At 34.7% G+C, this 17,232-nt stretch overlaps 2 protein-coding genes across 2 annotated transcripts in view; one reads left to right on the top strand and one right to left on the bottom strand.

The window, feature by feature from the left end:
* The first annotated feature begins 3,463 nt into the window (after positions 1-3,463).
* LOC108373218 (dynein intermediate chain 2, ciliary) lies at positions 3,464-11,150 on the top strand. The gene is made up of 11 exons (XM_017629081.1): positions 3,464-3,550; positions 5,268-5,486; positions 5,905-6,010; positions 6,082-6,320; positions 6,391-6,504; positions 6,570-6,999; positions 7,189-7,266; positions 8,684-8,749; positions 8,804-8,910; positions 10,007-10,647; positions 10,732-11,150. Exons 1-11 carry the CDS (start codon positions 3,464-3,466, stop codon positions 10,913-10,915), a joined length of 2,271 nt encoding a protein of 756 aa, XP_017484570.1. The 3' UTR covers positions 10,916-11,150.
* A 4,508-nt stretch (positions 11,151-15,658) lies between these two features.
* LOC108373219 (fukutin-related protein) overlaps positions 15,659-17,232 on the bottom strand; it is a 2,978-nt gene continuing 1,404 nt past the window's right edge. Inside the window, exons 2-3 of the mRNA XM_017629082.1 lie at positions 16,783-16,899; positions 15,659-16,714 (exon numbers count right to left, since the gene is read on the bottom strand). Coding sequence (XP_017484571.1) covers positions 15,878-16,714; positions 16,783-16,899 — 954 coding nt within the window. The 3' untranslated portion in view covers positions 15,659-15,877. The remainder of the gene's footprint in view (positions 16,715-16,782; positions 16,900-17,232) is intronic.

The following is a 17,232-nucleotide window of genomic DNA, read 5'->3' as shown; positions in this document are numbered from 1 at the left end:
GACCGGACATGTAAGTTTAGTCATGAATGATATTAAACCCCAAAACAAGCCAATAATACTACTAACTATCTCAAAAAACTCCCACGGACACATTTAAAAAATGCCTTTTGAGCTGAGGAAGTCAAACTCTTCCCTATACATGAGATTGTTGGTATTTTTTCAACATAAGAAAAAATGCTCCACTCCGAGCGAAACAAATGTTATCAAGTTATCAAATTGAAATTTTTAGAAAATTTTTAAAATTTTAATGGATGTCTTTATTTTGTACATAGAACAATATAAAAGGTTGTCCCATACAAAATTTAAATATTGATATTTATATATTTTTTGGAAGGACCAACCTAATACATGTAAGTATGTACATGCATACAAACCAGCCAGTCGGTAATGAGGTTTCTCGAAGAACTCTGCAAATATCTGTTGCAGGTGATGAAACGTCAGTCACGATAGCGTCATGACAGTTTCAATGGAGCAAACAAATTTCTTTATTGGTTAAATGTGGTTGTGTAAATTTGTTTGTTGAGTGTATGATGATGATATGTATGTATATGTCTGCAATCCTGCCAATTACACTCAAGTGTCTGTTGTTGGCAGCTTTAGTTGTAAATCAGTCGTTTTATTGGCAAGATGTGGAAAATCGCAAATAAAGCGGTAGATAAAATACAAAACTAATTAACATATAATTTTAGTATTATTTTATTGCAATGTAAATAATTGTATTATACACGAATTTCGAGTGTTTGGCTTATAAATTCCAAATATAAAATAAAATATTGTTGTAAATACACATTTCGCATCTAATTTGCATTCAAGGGAACAATAAAATGGTTTATGTAATTCACTTAATGCATACATAAATATGTACATAGTATCTATTTCTGTAGTAACTGTTTATTTAAAATCTTTATACATTTTTGGGCATTACTACCATGCGATGCAAATCACAAGAAAAAAAAATGTTAATGAATAAAAAAATAAACACAAACTAAAAAAAAAAAACAAAAAAATAAAATGAAAAATAAAAATGTTTATTAAACGAATATGTCGTATTATTTTGGCCTAATCGGATTTTCGATGCCTCTATTGGATTAACTAAAAATTAGCCTTGCAATCAAAAATATTTTAAATTTAAATAAAGCGATCGGAAAATTTAAAACATTTAACTAACTCGCTCTTTGAGGAAGAAACTTTTAAAATCGTATATCGAACATTCTGGAAAGGATCGGTGTCCGGAAGAACGTCACAACTCAACAAATTAAAAATGCGAAAAAGGTGGCTTTAAAGTTTTTGCCAACTTTATCCACTTGAACAAAAATATTCTTTTACTAACAAGTATAACCAGTGGCGAATTTAGGGTGGGGAGTTTAAGGGGTGGCGCACCAAAATGTAAACGGCGTTGCAAGCATCCGCTTCTCTTAATCAATTACATAATTTGAATGCTCATTTTTATCGATCGAAAGAAAAACTAAATTCGGTGTATTTGCTTTTTATCGATTGTAACTTAAAAGCGCGGTAACTTGGTTTTTGTTGTCATATAAACTAAGTAATTTTTTTCAAACCACAAACGCGACGATGGCGTATTAAAGGTAGCCCGGATGAGGAGGCTGTTAGTGTACCAATAGGTGGTCCATGCTTATACTTATGTATCTATAAAGGAAAGATTTCAAAGGAAGCTTTTAAGTCCAAGACGAATCCCTGTAAAAACAAACACGGTGATCTAGCGACCGAAGTCCAGAGCTTGCTAAAATTATTGATAGAACACTTTTTCATTCTGTTAAATTTCACTAAAACAATTACAGAAGATGAGCCAGTGCTCAGGAGATACTTTGCTGCTGGATAATTTTGTCCGCTCAGTACGAGTACACACCTTTTGACTGAGATCGGAACCGGCTTGTTCTATCTTTTGAAAGTTTGATATGGAGGTCAGGCGAGAGGGTCTAAGGTTGAACAATGACAAGGCGAAGTATCGGTCGAACGAATGGACGCAAGTGCTTCAGCCCTGAAATTATTCGATGCGGCACCCGCTTGTGGTAGCATAGGAAGATGAAGGCCTTATTGGCGTTGGAAATACCAAGATGGATACGGAATTGACTTAACTTAGAATTTCCAATTGGCGCGAGTTGGCACAGAAAACAAACGACTTGCGTGCTTTGTTGGATTTGTCAAAAATCTCAGAGGCTGTTTAAATGCCAAAACCGCTGATGAAGCAAAATTGGCAGATTAAAGTCATGAATTCTTTTACGGAGTGCAAAAGAAGGGCTGGCGGCCACTTCTGCTTTTTTTTTGTTGGAGCAAGACGTTCTTCCAGAAAATAAGCGACATGTATAGTAATATTTTCTTTTAAACCTTTTGTAGAAGTGAAAATACATGTAAAAATGTGAAATGTGTGTGTGAAATGTATGTTTTTTTAAGAGGTCAATAATACGCCTGTAATATATTATCGTTTTCTTTTGAGTGCAAGAGCCCGTGCATCTCCCCAAACTGTAACAAGGCATATCAGTCAAGACAATACGTATTCTGATACGAATTAATATTAAATAATTAATACGGAAACGCAAATCACATGGTCGGACAACTATTGTGGCAGTCCTATAGTATAGAGTTGCTCCTCAAGTTATCCTTTTTTCAACAAATATATATATAAATATTTCTTGGTTATTTCGCTGGTCTACAAACAGAAGATGGCAAGAACAACTTTAGAATCCTACAAAAGTTTTTCTAGATATTTCAAGGACTAATGTATTTTGGCACCATCACTTTTACGCACCATGAATTTTTTTTGGTGCTACTGTGGTGACTAATCAAATAATTTTGCGCAGATTGTTATGTTAGACTGAATCAAAAGAATAACTTTAAATGGATGTACTTAAGTGTTAAAATTTACTATCAAATGATATCCAATCACGAATAATGTACATTGACGTCATTCATCACCAGTTTGAGAACTGTATAAACTGAAAAGTGATTACGCCTATGGCCCTTTAAATCTAGTACAATGTTTTACACTTATTCACTTTAATGCGTTAGCGAAATACTGAAAATGTTTATGTATGCGATACCAAATTTTATGACCTTTAATCTGATATATTTAACTTTTTTTAAACGGTTAACGTATTCCATAGATATTAGAAACCCAAGTTATATTTTCAGTATAAGCTTTATTTTAACATTTTGTGGCCAATTACAGTTTTCCTAGTCGTAAAACAACATAATGTCACTATTACAATACGATCAAATGACCTTTATTTTTACCCAAACAAAATCGACCCAGCCTAAGTATAGTTAAAGAATTAATTAAAGTAATAAAGAAAAAGAACACTAACTTATGCTAACTAAATTTTCCAAAAAAAATCGTTTTATTAAAATAACAACACAAACGCTTTTAATAACAACTGTAAATATATGTACATATATGTATTTAGCGTTTTGGATTTAATTGAATCACAAAATACCGACATCTATTATGACCACCGCTGTTAACGAAAATGATGGTCAAATGGATGAGGCGAATAGTGAAGAGAGTACGCCGACAGGGCCACACATTTTGCAGGTAACTGGGATCCATAAAGAGACAAAAGGTTAGCAAAGGCCAAAGCATGTGGGCTTGTATCTATTTTTATAATGAAATGATGTAGGAATTCACACCTTCCTGGTTATTCGATTATTATTTTATTGTTTCACAGTGTATAAAAAACTAGTGAGCCCGCGTGGCGTTAAAACAAAAAAAAAAATTGAGTTTAAAAAACGTAAAAAATATTGCAAATCTTAGTCCGAGTTATAAGCGATCTGAGCGCCATATTTCATCTGAAACGATGCAGCCCTTTCTGAGTGAAGAAGAAGAAATTAATCACCTTATACCGATAAAAATAAGCGCTCTTAATTAAAAAAATAAAACTACACGGTAAGGTCTTTAATTTGACCTCGCATTCGAAAGAACTGTGCAAATTTAATGACTATCACAAAAAATGCTTCTGGTATAATATACATGCATATGTATGTACTTAGTAAGATCGATATGGCTTTTCGAAGATGGTAAGCCTAATCAAAGATATTTTCAAACTAAAGCTGCCATAAATCTCTTTCGATTGACATCCATATCTTAATATTTCATAAAACTTGTGTATAAGTAAACTAAATTCGACTTTTCAAACAGGTGGCAACACTCTTCAAAAGTATTTTCAAACTAAAATCATCTAAAATCTCTTCCGTCTGACATTGCGATACACTTGCATTTCAATCAACTGATGAACTAAGTCAAATTTGATTGTTAAAACACGTGGCAACTCTCCTTAGTAAAGGTCAGAAATAAAGAGTTTTTAAACCACTCTCGAAATAAGTAAATATTTTGAATTAAATTTTTTAAACCATCCATGACCTCAAAAATATTCTTGCCATTCAAACTAAGGATTTCTTATCATTCTTTCCTTTTACATCCATATTCAGATATTTCATATAACTTGTGTATAAGTTAGCTAAATTCGACATTTCAAGCAGGTGGCAACCCTGTTCAAAATATTTTAAAACCACTACCTTCTAAAAACCCTTTTGTTAGTCACCCATATTGTGATACATATTTCTCTTTCCCAATTCCCTTAATTAAAATTGAATTTGATTTTAAAACAGGTGGCAACCCTTCTATAGTTAAATTAAGAAACAAAGCTTTTCAGAACCATTTCGATTGATACCCGATTTGTAATAATTGATTTAATTTGAATAATATTTTTTAAAGGGTGGCAACTCTTTTCAAAAAAGTAATACATCTGCAGTCCAAGCCTTTTAATTTCACACCTGATTTTGGAAAATCGAACGAACGGTGCTTTTGTGAGGGCATTGGCTATTAAATATTTGAAATTTGCTTGTTCAAGAGGTGGCAACTCTTTTAGAAGAAATACATTTGAAAATCGAGCGAACGGTGCAGATCTTTTGTCATCCCTTCGCGTATTATATATACATATAAATATGACCATGCAATAACCAGGAAGATGTGACTACGTGCATTACATTTTGTTTTCAATATTTTTCTTAAGCTCCATTAGAAATAAATAAATAAATTGCATGTAAGTATTCTAGCTAAAATTTATGTAGCAAAATTACATATCTTCAATTCTATAGGCGTATATATTTTGCACATATTTTTCGATAGGCTACTCAAACAATTATTTTTTGTTATTTTGAAATATATATGTTTGTTACACTTTCTTTTTTGTAATTTTGTTAGTAACAAATATTTTATACAACCATAGACTAACGCATTTAACTTCTCTTAGATTAAAACAGCTTCCAAATCTAATCTCAGAGATGGCGGCGGTGATGCAGATGATTTGGATGCATGGATTAAATCGCGGCAACTACTCAAGCCCGACGATCAATTGGAACTCACTGAGGCTGAATTGGGCGAGGAGATAACCAAAGTGCTAACACCAACCAATACAAATGTTGTGCACAATTTGGTGGTGTACAGCTTCAAGGACAGTTCCTTTGTGCAAGTAAGTGTGATGCCTTGCAATATTATTTTGTGATGACTGTACTTTTATTAAGTGCTAGTTTCGTTCAATTACAAAGATGGCCCAAAGTGGGCCCATTTTTTTAAATTTTCTCCCTAGACCTTAAGTACAGTGGAAAATACTGCTTTTAAATTTTGTTTTTGCGTTTTTTTCGGCCATACACTATTCCATTCCATTCCAAGTCTTCAGATTAATAGTTTTCCTCTGCCTCCAAATCATAGCTAATATAATATAAGTATATGAGTATTAAATTAAGGAAGCATTGAGGGAATCAAAAAAAAATATTAAGTTTGATATTTGTATTTTTTTAAGGAAGTGAAAAGAGTTCTTTGAAATTTTTATTCTTAAACATCCTTTAAGGTTACCATTGGACTTAAATACTCTTTAAAACCATTTTCAGCTACCGATAGCTGGAAACACCGTCACGCTGTTGGAAATGTATGGAAGTGCCTTACATATAGATTCAGAAGAGGCGAAAATACAAATGGAGGAGATGGGCGAAATTGGTACAAATATTTACCTGCATACATACAATCTATGGTATTAGGTATTTCATTTCCAATAAAAATTTTTCTAGGCTACCCGTTACCCACAACTGCCGATGCTTTCGCCAACGAGGAAGAGGTGCAACAACCACCACCAAAGGGAGAGGAAGATGAAGAGGATGATGGCGAGGAGAAGGCAGGAACGCAACCAGCAAAGGAAGTTGAAGAAGAAATGGTTGATGAAGAGGCCGAAGCAGAAGGTGAAGAGGAAGAGGCTGTTGAAGAAGGAGGTGCAGAAGCTGAAGCAGCAACAGCCGGCGATGGTGGCGAGACCGCAGGTAAAACAAAGAATTAGAAATATGTTGTTGGAATTTAAACAATTAAAAACAATTTAACTGTATCCTGCAGAGGCACCAGCAACAGCGCCAGCAGCACCAGGTGGTCGTAAACGAAAATTATTAAATCAATTTAATTTTTGTGAGCGTTCTGCGCTAACCTACACTAATCCAAGAAGGGTGAGCATTATTTCTTGTAATTGTCTGAATATTTTTGAGCTTTAAGTGCTTTCAAAATAATTTAGAATGTCGATACACAAACCATACCGCCGCCACGTTCCCAATATGGCGCCAATGTGTTGCAATGGAATATTTACGATAGCTATGCGGAGGACTTTGAACAACAGCAAAAAGAGAAGGAAAAGAAAGACGAGAAGAAACAACGGAAAGATGTTGCATTGAAAAAATTGGATAAGGCGGCACAGGCTGAGGTGCTCAATAAGAAATATCTCAAGGCGTGGCAGATTTTAGAACGTATGATTAACCAAAATATCTATGAAGACATTGCCAACGATTATCGTTACTGGGAAGATCCCGCTGATGAATTCAGAGAGCAGGAGGGCACGCTGCTACCGCTTTGGAAATTCAACTATGATCGCATACGTAAACTGAGCATTACCGATCTGCTGTTCAATCCGAAGTACTACGATCTATTTGCAGTTTGTTATGGTTCGCGTACGTATGACAAAAAGAAAATACTAACAATCAAATTTACAAAAAATATAGAAGACCTTAACTGCTTTATATATCGCAAATTTTGTATACAAATGCCACTCTACAAAGCTCTTTAAAGTTATTTAATTTTTTTATGAATAAGGCCATTAGAATTTATTGACGAAAGACAACTTTTACTTTTACCCACAGATGAGTTCATGAAACAACCGAATGAGGGCGCCATTTGCTTTTTCACAGTCAAGAATCCATCTTATCCAGATTATATAAGTACCTGTCGTATTTATATTAAACATTTTATATGCGCTTACAAAGTTTTTTTTATACCCGAGCGCACTTGTGCACAAGGGTATATTAATTTTGTTCACATAACGGTTGTTTGTAACAGCCAAAACGAATCGAGATAGATATAGACAAATGTATACATAAATGATCAGGATGAAAAAAGAAATCGATTAAGCCATGTCTGTCTGTCCGTCCGTCTGTCCGTCTGTCCGTCTGTCCGTGTGTCCGTGTACACGATAACTCGAGCAAAAATTGAGATATCTCAACGAAATTTGGTATGTAGGTTTCCCTTAATCCAAGGTAGGTTGGTATTGAAAATGGGCGAAATCGGACTTTAACCACGCCCACTTCCCATATAACGGTAATTTCCAGAAATACGAAAACTGCGATATTTTAGTAACTACTGAAGATAATTCACTCAAAATTGATATTTATAATAAGTTTTAGACGAAAAATAAGAATATTATAAATTTTTGGAAAATGGGCGTAGCCACGCCCACTTATGGTTACATGTGTATATCTTGGTAACCGCTGCACCAATTTCTTCCAAACTTGGCACAGTTGTTGGCCTTCGCATAACATACCAAATGGCTGAACATTTTTAAAATCGCTCAATAACCACGCCTACTTCCCATATAACGGTAATTTTCAGAAATACGAAAACTGCGATATTTTAGTAACTACTGGAGATTATTCACTCAAAATTGATATTTATAATAAGTTTTAGACGAAAAATAAGAATATTATAAATTTTTGGAAAATGGGCGTAGCCACGCCCACTTATGGTTACATGTGTATATCTTGGTAACCGCTGCACCAATTTCTTCCAAACTTGGCACAGTTGTTGGCCTTGGTACAGCATAAAAAACCGCCGAAACTTTTTAAAATCGGACAATAACCACGCCCACATCCCATATAACGGTAATTTAGAGAAATACAAAATCTTCGATAAATCAGTAAATATTGAAGCTAATTTATTCAAAATTGATGCTTGCAACAATTCTTTACCAAGAAATACGTTTATGGTAAAATTTTGGAAAATGGGCGTGGCACCGCCCACTTATGATCACATATAAGTATATCGGTAACCGTTCTACCAATTTGTACCAAACTCGGTATGGTTATTGTACTTGCCACGTGTAAGCAAAACGTTGAAAATTATTGAAATCGGACTAAAATAACGGCCGATTCTCATATAACGGTAAATTTAAGAAATGCTTGAAACTTCAATATTTCGAAATTGAAGGACGATAATTTAGTGATACACCTCGGCTTACCATCTAGCGGAAGGTTTCGGAAGGGTGAAAAAACATATATTTAATACTTGCGCCGGGTATTTAATGTTCGGCTCCGCCCGAACATAGACTTTCTTACTTGTTTTTAATTATTTTCAATTCTGCAGTATCGACCGAGAGTGGTGTCATGTGTTGCGATATACATCCGACTTATCCGTTTTTAGTGGCAATCGGTGCGTTGATCGCATATAGATTTTCTAAATGTTTTAATTTTAATTTATATGTAGGGATGTACGATGGCAGTGTGGCAGTATACAACTTGAGAGAAAACTACGAAAAACCGCTCTACTTATCTGTGGGCGTTCACAATAAACATGCAGAATGCGCGTGGGAGGTACGTAGTATTTGAAATAAATAAACATGTCTAAATTACTCGGCTTGATAATATTTATTATTGTAAGCGGTTGCCCTCCTTTTGCCCATTGGCACGTGTGGTTTACGTGCGGCATGACGTGCGGAACTTTACTTAAATTTTTGCGCCGAACCACGAAAGACAGGAATTTGTTTAGGGTAAAGGAGCTGGTGGTATTGCTCAACGGGCTCGCTGAAATCCGACTAATTCTTCGGCAGCGGTACTTAATGAGCGGGAAATGTGGTTCCACTGCTCGCATATGTCGGTTTGTTGAAGAGTGCTCTCTAAGAGCAGGTTTGAGAGGCGAGTAGCGAAAGCGCTGGCTGTCTGTTGTGATTGCAGCTTTCCGACGTTAAGCGTTCCTCGCATATTTGGGCGCACATTTTTTGCTGCACAACGGCGGGTGGTATCTTGGCTGCAACAAGATAGTGGTCGGAGTCGATGTTTGAGCCTCGGAGTGTACGTACATCCAAACCACTGGAAGCATGCCTTCCGTCTATCACAACATGATCAATTCGGTTTCTCGTTTTTCGATCCGGAGACAGCACGTAGCTTGATTAATCTTTTTATGCTTGAACCCAGTACTGCATACTACCATGTTTCAGGCCCCGACGAAGTCGATCAGCCTCAGGCTGATGTCGGACGTTTTGCCGTGGGGGCTGAATTTTCTTACGGTGCTTCCAAATATCTCTTCCTGAAATGTATAGTTAACTGTAAATTTTGATTTAACTCGTTACTGTGAAAATTACCCTAAACATGTAAACTTTTTTTAAGACAGAAATACCCTCGGAGGTTTACCATTGCCTGCCGAGAGATCGAACCCACAGTCTAACGAGTGGAAGTACGCACCTCTGACCACTCAGCTACAGCAGCCGACCTAGCCTAACCTAAATAAATAACATCTGACCATGTTTCAAACAGTAGATCATGTTCTACTTTCAAATTTACTAAATTTTAGTGTAAGCGACCACAACACACCATCGACTCTTCGCTAATTGAGCTAATAAAAAAATGCGGTGCTACAACCCATAAATACATATGTACATACAAAATCTTCTCATGGTTTCATGCATTTCAGATTAAATGGGGTCCCGACATGGCGGATGGTGAAATCAATTTCTATTCTGTCTCCACTGATGGTCGTGTCTTCAATTGGGTACTAATGCAAAATGATTTCATGATCACTACAATAACAACACTCTTCCTCACCAATGGCATTGTCGAGGGACCCGATGGCACTGAAGTGCAGTTGCGTAGCTGTGGTGCTTGCATGAAATTCCATCCGACAAATCCTGAAATCTATCTAATCGGCACCGAGGAGGGTTTGATCTACAAATGCAGCATAGCGTACAGTTCAAAATATTTGATGACCTATAATGCACATCATCTCACTGTCTATCGCATCGATTTCAATCGCTTCAATTCGAATATATTCATTTCGTGTAGCGGGGATTGGCGTGTCAAAGTGTGGGAAGATATGCGACCCGAGCCACTGTTCATTTTCGATTTGGGCTCCTCTGTGGGCGATGTAAAGTGGGCACCCTTCTCGAGTACCGTCTTTGCGGCTTGCACCACTGAGGGCAAGGTGTTCGTCTTCGATTTGAATGTGAACAAGTATAAGCCGATTTGTGTGCAAGCGGTGGTGCCGAAGAGAAAGAATAAATTGACGCGACTCGCTTTCAATGAGAATTTACCATTCATTATTGTCGGCGATGACAAGTAAGTGTGAAAAGAGAAATATATCTACTATCTAACCGTTTGAAAAAATTTGTGTTTTTACATATGTATATATTTCGATTACAGGAGTACGGTTACTTCTTTGAAATTATCACCCAATTTGCGGCTAATGGTTAAACCGCCTAAAAAGCAGCAATATCTGGATCAAAATACGCTGCAGGTACAAAAGTTGGACAAATTGCTGTCGCTGGTGCGCGAGTTGCCCAGCGATATGGTGGTGCCGGACACACCTACAACGACGAAGAGTTAAAGTAAGAGAGAGCGTGCTGGGCAGTTGTGGCTCCTGTGCAGTCATTTCATTTTATTTATAAATACCTTAGTTTTTTTTAGTTATTCAAAAACTTTAGATACATATCCTTTAAAATTTCTTGCCGAGTCAAAGAAATTCGTTACGAAACCTTTGTACTGATCTATTTTACATACATACATACATACCTGTGTTTACAAAATAGGAATAACTTAAAATTTTGTTCACAAATAAAACAAATAAGCTGTGCTTTTTTAGAAATCAAATAATTTATTTTTTATTAATTTGTGTTTGTGTAAATTTTTAATATTTATTATTTAGAGGTGAGCATTACAGTTTGACACTGAAATTTATTTTATTNTTTTTTTTTTGCTGGCCTTACTAGGCCTTTGCTTCCTTATAAAAGAAATTGTCGAGCATAAATTATAAGGAAGAAAATGCACAACACTGTCAGCAAAAAAAATGATTAAAAAACAGCGATTTCCTAGCGTCTTAAAATTTGCACTTTAATCTACTAAAATTAAATGGGCTAGAAAACTGCGTACCTAAAAAAATGTTTGAAATTTTTGGGTATATGTACTTGTTAAAGTTTGTTGAATTTTTGTACGAAGTTTTAAATGTGGATTTATGTGGTGCTGGTTATGTAATGGGCCAGACTTTTATAAAAAAAATATAACATTAAATAAACAAAAGAAAGAATAGAGAAAACTTGTCCAAATTTCTCTTAAATTAATCAGCTAAAAACAAGGGCATATAAAAAAGTGGAAATCCTATTCGAAAAAATAAACCCTACTTTCTCATCTGTTAGCCAATCCTCTTCGTTTGGCGCCTCATATTTGAAAATGGGGCGAATGGTGTAAATATCATAATTTTATAAGCAGATGGCAACCCTATTAAAAAAATATAAGCTTACTACATATGTACATATAACCAGCTTATATCTAGAGGCCAAGGCTCATTTTGGAAAATCGAATGAATTTGTCTTCGCATAGAATAGTCTCTAGCCACACCAACTTTCCGCTAATGTTTGACGCAGCATTTACATTCACTTATGAACGAGAACGACAGCAGTGAACCTTCGCGAACGTATCGATGCAATTTACATATAGTAGCTATGTACATATAGGAATGCACGCTATTTGGTCCTCCAATACATACACGTACGAACAACAGCGGAAATTTTTTCAACCTAACATTCGCGAACGCGAACGATCTGGACTTATTTTATGCTTCTCGTACGCGTACGAGAATCAATAGAGAATATTGGAGGTGTTGTCAGTAACTTAACCTCACTTTTTCGGCAGGTCTATTCCGGTCACGCATTTTAAAGTACTAGAAAAGGTACTAATTATTTACTACCTTTAATCCGTTGGTGCATACTATTCAAATTAAATGTAGCAAAATGTAAATTACAGGCTTATAAGCCTTAATATATGTTTGTATCGGCAGCTCCACACAGCTTGGACATATATTGTAACTTTAAAAAAGTAAAAGCCGTAAAATAAGGCAATTTCCTATAAGACTGTACATGATTTTCTAAATATATTAAAACACATAAATATCGATAATATAAGCGAATTCCTAATTTAACCATGCAGCCACTCTATTCTAGTGTATCAGTAGTTCATTTGGCTCAATATAATGGGAATGCAGCAAAAGTTATTTAATATAAAAAAGCGCCATTCCATACGATTTCTGGGTACGTTTTTTTTCCATTGATAACCACGATATCTTTTATTCTTCTACTTTTTGAGGACAAAAACTATACAAATCCAGCAATTTTAAATACTAATATTGTTCTTTAAAAATCGCGGTAAAACGAATTACTAAAATGGAGTCTTTAAGATACTATTTCCCAACGAATAGTAGTATAAAAATTAAGATCGGCAGCACTGAAAATAAGCATGCCGATCTTGTCAAAATCACAACAAACACGTCGCTACTGACAACACCTTGTTATTATTCCACCATGGACTACGATTAATTCGCATGGAGTGTTCAAAAAGCACACTCTGCATTTGTAAACAATATATAATATAGTAAAATAAAACGTATATCAAACTTGGGTGTAAAAAATTTTTGATTCTTATATACAAATGTTGGGGAGCGGACCGCGTTTTCCTGCCGGAAAGACCAATAAAGATCATTTTAATTTCATTGCAAATTTTCAATACTCGGATTTCATTTGTTGCAACAAAAAAATTAATGGCTCGCTATTTCTACTCTGCGGTGGCAATTAAAGTTTGCTGCATAATTTATATAAATATCTGGTGTTCTCTAAAATTTTGCTTAAATAAAATTAGCTACTATTTACTATGTATATTCATGTTGGATATTATTATGAGTTTCTATTGAAATGTATACTCATATTTTGTTTGCTATCTTAACAACTTGATTTAGTTTGATCTTATTTATATTTATCTCTTTTGTATGTTGAATTTAAACGACGTACACGTCTTACATCACTAAACACTATTTTGTTTTTTTATGAAATCTTCATGTTTTGTTAAATTTTTGATTAGTATTTTAATAAAAATATGTAGTTAGTATTAAAAAAAATTCGGTTTGTTTTAGTTAAATTTTTTAGTTTCAAACAAAATAAATTTTGAACTGTCACCACTTTGAAAAGTGTTTTATGTTTTAAATTGTAAGTTGCTGTTTAATTTTATTTCCCTATATGTGGCTTGTCGGTCGAAATATTTGGTTTGGCTTTTGATTTAAGAAATGTATGTATATGCATATATAAATTAATTTATGCTCTCTAATTACGTATTATATACAATTCCAGCATAGTTTCTATTCTAATCGTCTTCTGCAAGGCTGAAAATCTAATCCTTTGCCGTTTTAATTTATTCAAAACTCTTGCACCTCGTATGCTCCTCAAATGTAGTGAAAGTCTTATGGCCACATTTAAAGAATGCTCAGAAGTGAAAACAGGATATATACTTTAGGCAATTCAAAGACAAAACAATAATTTGTGAAATAATCAAAAATGTACGAATAATTTTTGAATTGGCAAAATTGCATTCCCAGTTTTAATGGCAAAGAATGTATTTCAAGTTTTTTTATATATCACAACTTTTGACGTTTTATTTCTTCCCGTTTTTTATCAATGAAAGTCAGACCTCCCAAGTCCACAAAAAAAAGAGAACATTCTAAAATGCCAAAATAATACGAAATTTTTAATGAACATCGAATACTCCCGATTCGTATGGAGAGTTGATTTGCTTTGAAAATGCAAAATGTTCTATTCAAAGTTTCGCAAAATATTTGAAGAAAACGGTTATAAGCAGTTATTTTGCTCTCCTATAACATTCAAAAAAAAGTGGACTGAGCAACTTTTCACTCTAAGCTAAAGATATCCAGTTTTTAAATGACTCGAACTTTATGTCCAGAATCTAAATTTCCAAAAAAATTTGTTTAGTTTTTAAATTATCAAAAATCTGTTCCCAGTTTTGAATGAACACAGTAACAAACACAACACACAGTAACAAAGTAACAAACATTTATATTCCATAAATTTATGTATATCCACTTTTGAAATTACCATAAATGCATCTCTGGTTTTTAAATGAACAAAAATGCATAACAGTTTTATGTGACCAAATTTATGGCCACTTTTTTAACGACCAAAAATGTGTGGCCAGTTTCGAAATTAACAAAAATGTATCTGGATTTTTTAACGACCAAAAATCTAATGACAGAATTTCTACCAAAATTTTTTTAATTACCAAAATATATGTATGTTCCGTTTATGCATAGTTTTTAAATTACCAGTGCCCAGTTTTATGTGACCAAAATTGTATATCCACATTTTGAATTACCAAAAAGTTATCGTACATTTTTCAGAGTGCCAAAACTCCGCTGCTTTTATGATTACCAAACAAATATGTCGGGTTCCTTAAACTTACCAAAGAATTCAAATCAATTTTTGCGTTCAATGGGTTTAACTACCAGAATTTATTCCTGTTATAAAATTCTCAAAATTTATGTATTGTGCTTAGGATTACTCAAAAACCTATGGCCAAATTTAAATTACCATAAATTTATAACCAGTTTTTAAATTACCAAAATAAATTTAAGTCCGGTTTTTAAATGGGCAATAATTTATGACAGTTTTTTATGTATCAAGAATTTATGCTCCCTTTTTTAATGACCAAAAATTTTTGTGCCTGTTATGAAATTACCAAAACACTTATTTTTAGTTTTTTAACGCACCTGTAATGAATGCCAAAAGTAGATAAACAAAAATTCAACCTACCAAAAATTGCTAAAATAATTTAAAGTCCCAAAACTTATCTATGTTACCGTTTCAAACTTATCTCTAATTTTTTTAACGGCAAAAATAAATGTCAAAATTTAAATGACCATAAATTAAACTACCAAAATTAAAATTACCGATTAAATGTATGCCCAGCTTTTAAGTTTACAAATGAATAAAAATTTATGTCTAGTTTACAAATTATGTACATATATCCCGTTCCCTAAAGTTATAACCAGAATTAAGACCGCTAAAAATTTATAACCAGTTTTAAAATACCATACATTTTTGAATAATGAAATTTTATGTCCAATTTTTATATGATCATAACTCAAAATTTTATGGCCAATTTTAAACTCACCAAAAATCATACATATTTAATCTTCTATATAACCAAAAACATATGCCCAATTTTAAGTGAGCGAAAATTTTTGTCCAGCTTCTAAATTACCAAAAAATTATGTACAGTTTCAGAGTGCCAAAAAACTATGTGATGCTTTCGGATAACCAAAAAAATATGTCGGGTTTTTGTTTAAATTACCAAAAATTATATCCAGTTTTTAGGTTCAAGCACTCATTTTGTTGTATCAATGCATTTTCCTACCANCATTGGTCCTTCTTTCTTTCTTCAATCCCTTTTTAAAATACTTTTTTTTTTATAGACTAACATTGCTCCATTAACTGGACCCACGGCCTCATACACTCTATTTGACATTTTTGAAATCCAAAAACTCTCGCACATTATTGGGGCACATCACATTTTTACCCAGAAAGAGCACCGTGGACATTGGATGCAGATAGTCTGCGGAGAACTCTTTTGCTTTCCAGCCAAAAAATCCACTTGGCCTCACTTCATTGCCGTTAATTTCGAACGGCAGCAGATTCACGCCAATCTGATTAATTTTTGAAAATTGTACTTTAAAGTAATGTCCATCGGTCGCCTTGATCCAATAAAAGCCCTCATTGTCCACATATGGTTTATTTTGGGACTTCTTCATAGCATTCGAACGTTCTAGATCGTTTACATTGAAACTAATATCGATTTCGTACGCATCCGGATGCAAACGATTCGTTTCGATGGCTGTCTTCAACGCTTGATTATCCAACCAGTAGCGGATGCCGACATTCTCGAATTCTTCGAGCACATGATTGAATGTGGTCTTGAGTTTGTCAAGGCAACACGGTGGCGTATGCTTGTTCAAATAAATGTAGAAGGGTTGATTATTGTAAACCGCACCCACGCAAGACTTTGTCGTGCGTTCACAACCGATTAAATCGATTTCGGTCACCAGCGGTAAGCTGAAGTTCGAAGAAGAGAATTGTGTGTCGAGCACAAGACTGTGATGTGGGCCACCACCACCGCCTTCTTTTTGATCCGTTTTCGAGATCACCTTATGTGAACGACGAATAATCCGTTTGATTTGCAGCTTCTTGTATAAGTCCTTGAATTGACGGCGGCGAATTTCGGTGCGGCGCTGTTTCGTGTGATACGAAGCAAAAAGGCGGCGACCATCTTGGAAAGATTGTGGAAAGACCGTTTTCTGTAAGTTGAAATAAGCAGCTGGTTAAGGTGTTGTTTAAGAAACTTTTTGTGTGCAAAGCTACTTACGGTTATGCCTGCCAGTTTTGCCTGTATATAAAACATTTCGGGAAATGGCGAGGCAAACGGATCCGGCAGCTCTTTGAGTACGCCAACATCAACGAGAATAGCATGCTTTTGCAAATACTGTGTAAGAAAAAAGGGAGAGTTTAAAGCGAGAGGCAGAGAGAGAGGTCTTCATAGCTTGCTGCATAATCTTTGTCACCTACCAAATCACACTTGTCACTGCTATTAACCGCNAGAGAGGGTTTCATAGCTTGCGGCGGCATAATCTTTGTCACCTACCAAATCACACTTGTCACTGCTATTAACCGCCACATATTGTATAGTCCAATTGGGTAGATCCAAATTTATTTGTGTGCAACTACTGAATGACTTCATATTTCCAGCGAATGGCACTATCACTATGCGCTTTACCGTCTCTTCAGGACCGACAGGTGGTACCAAGGCGCGCGCCTC

The sequence above is a fragment of the Rhagoletis zephyria genome, unplaced genomic scaffold (genome assembly GCF_001687245.7).
Source record: "Rhagoletis zephyria isolate East Lansing unplaced genomic scaffold, Rhagoletis_zephyria_1.1 Rzeph_scaffold_06476, whole genome shotgun sequence".
Classification (NCBI taxonomy): Eukaryota; Metazoa; Arthropoda; class Insecta; order Diptera; family Tephritidae; genus Rhagoletis; species Rhagoletis zephyria.
Note: the sequence above shows the minus strand (reverse complement) of the source record. Positions and strands in the feature narration are given on the sequence as shown.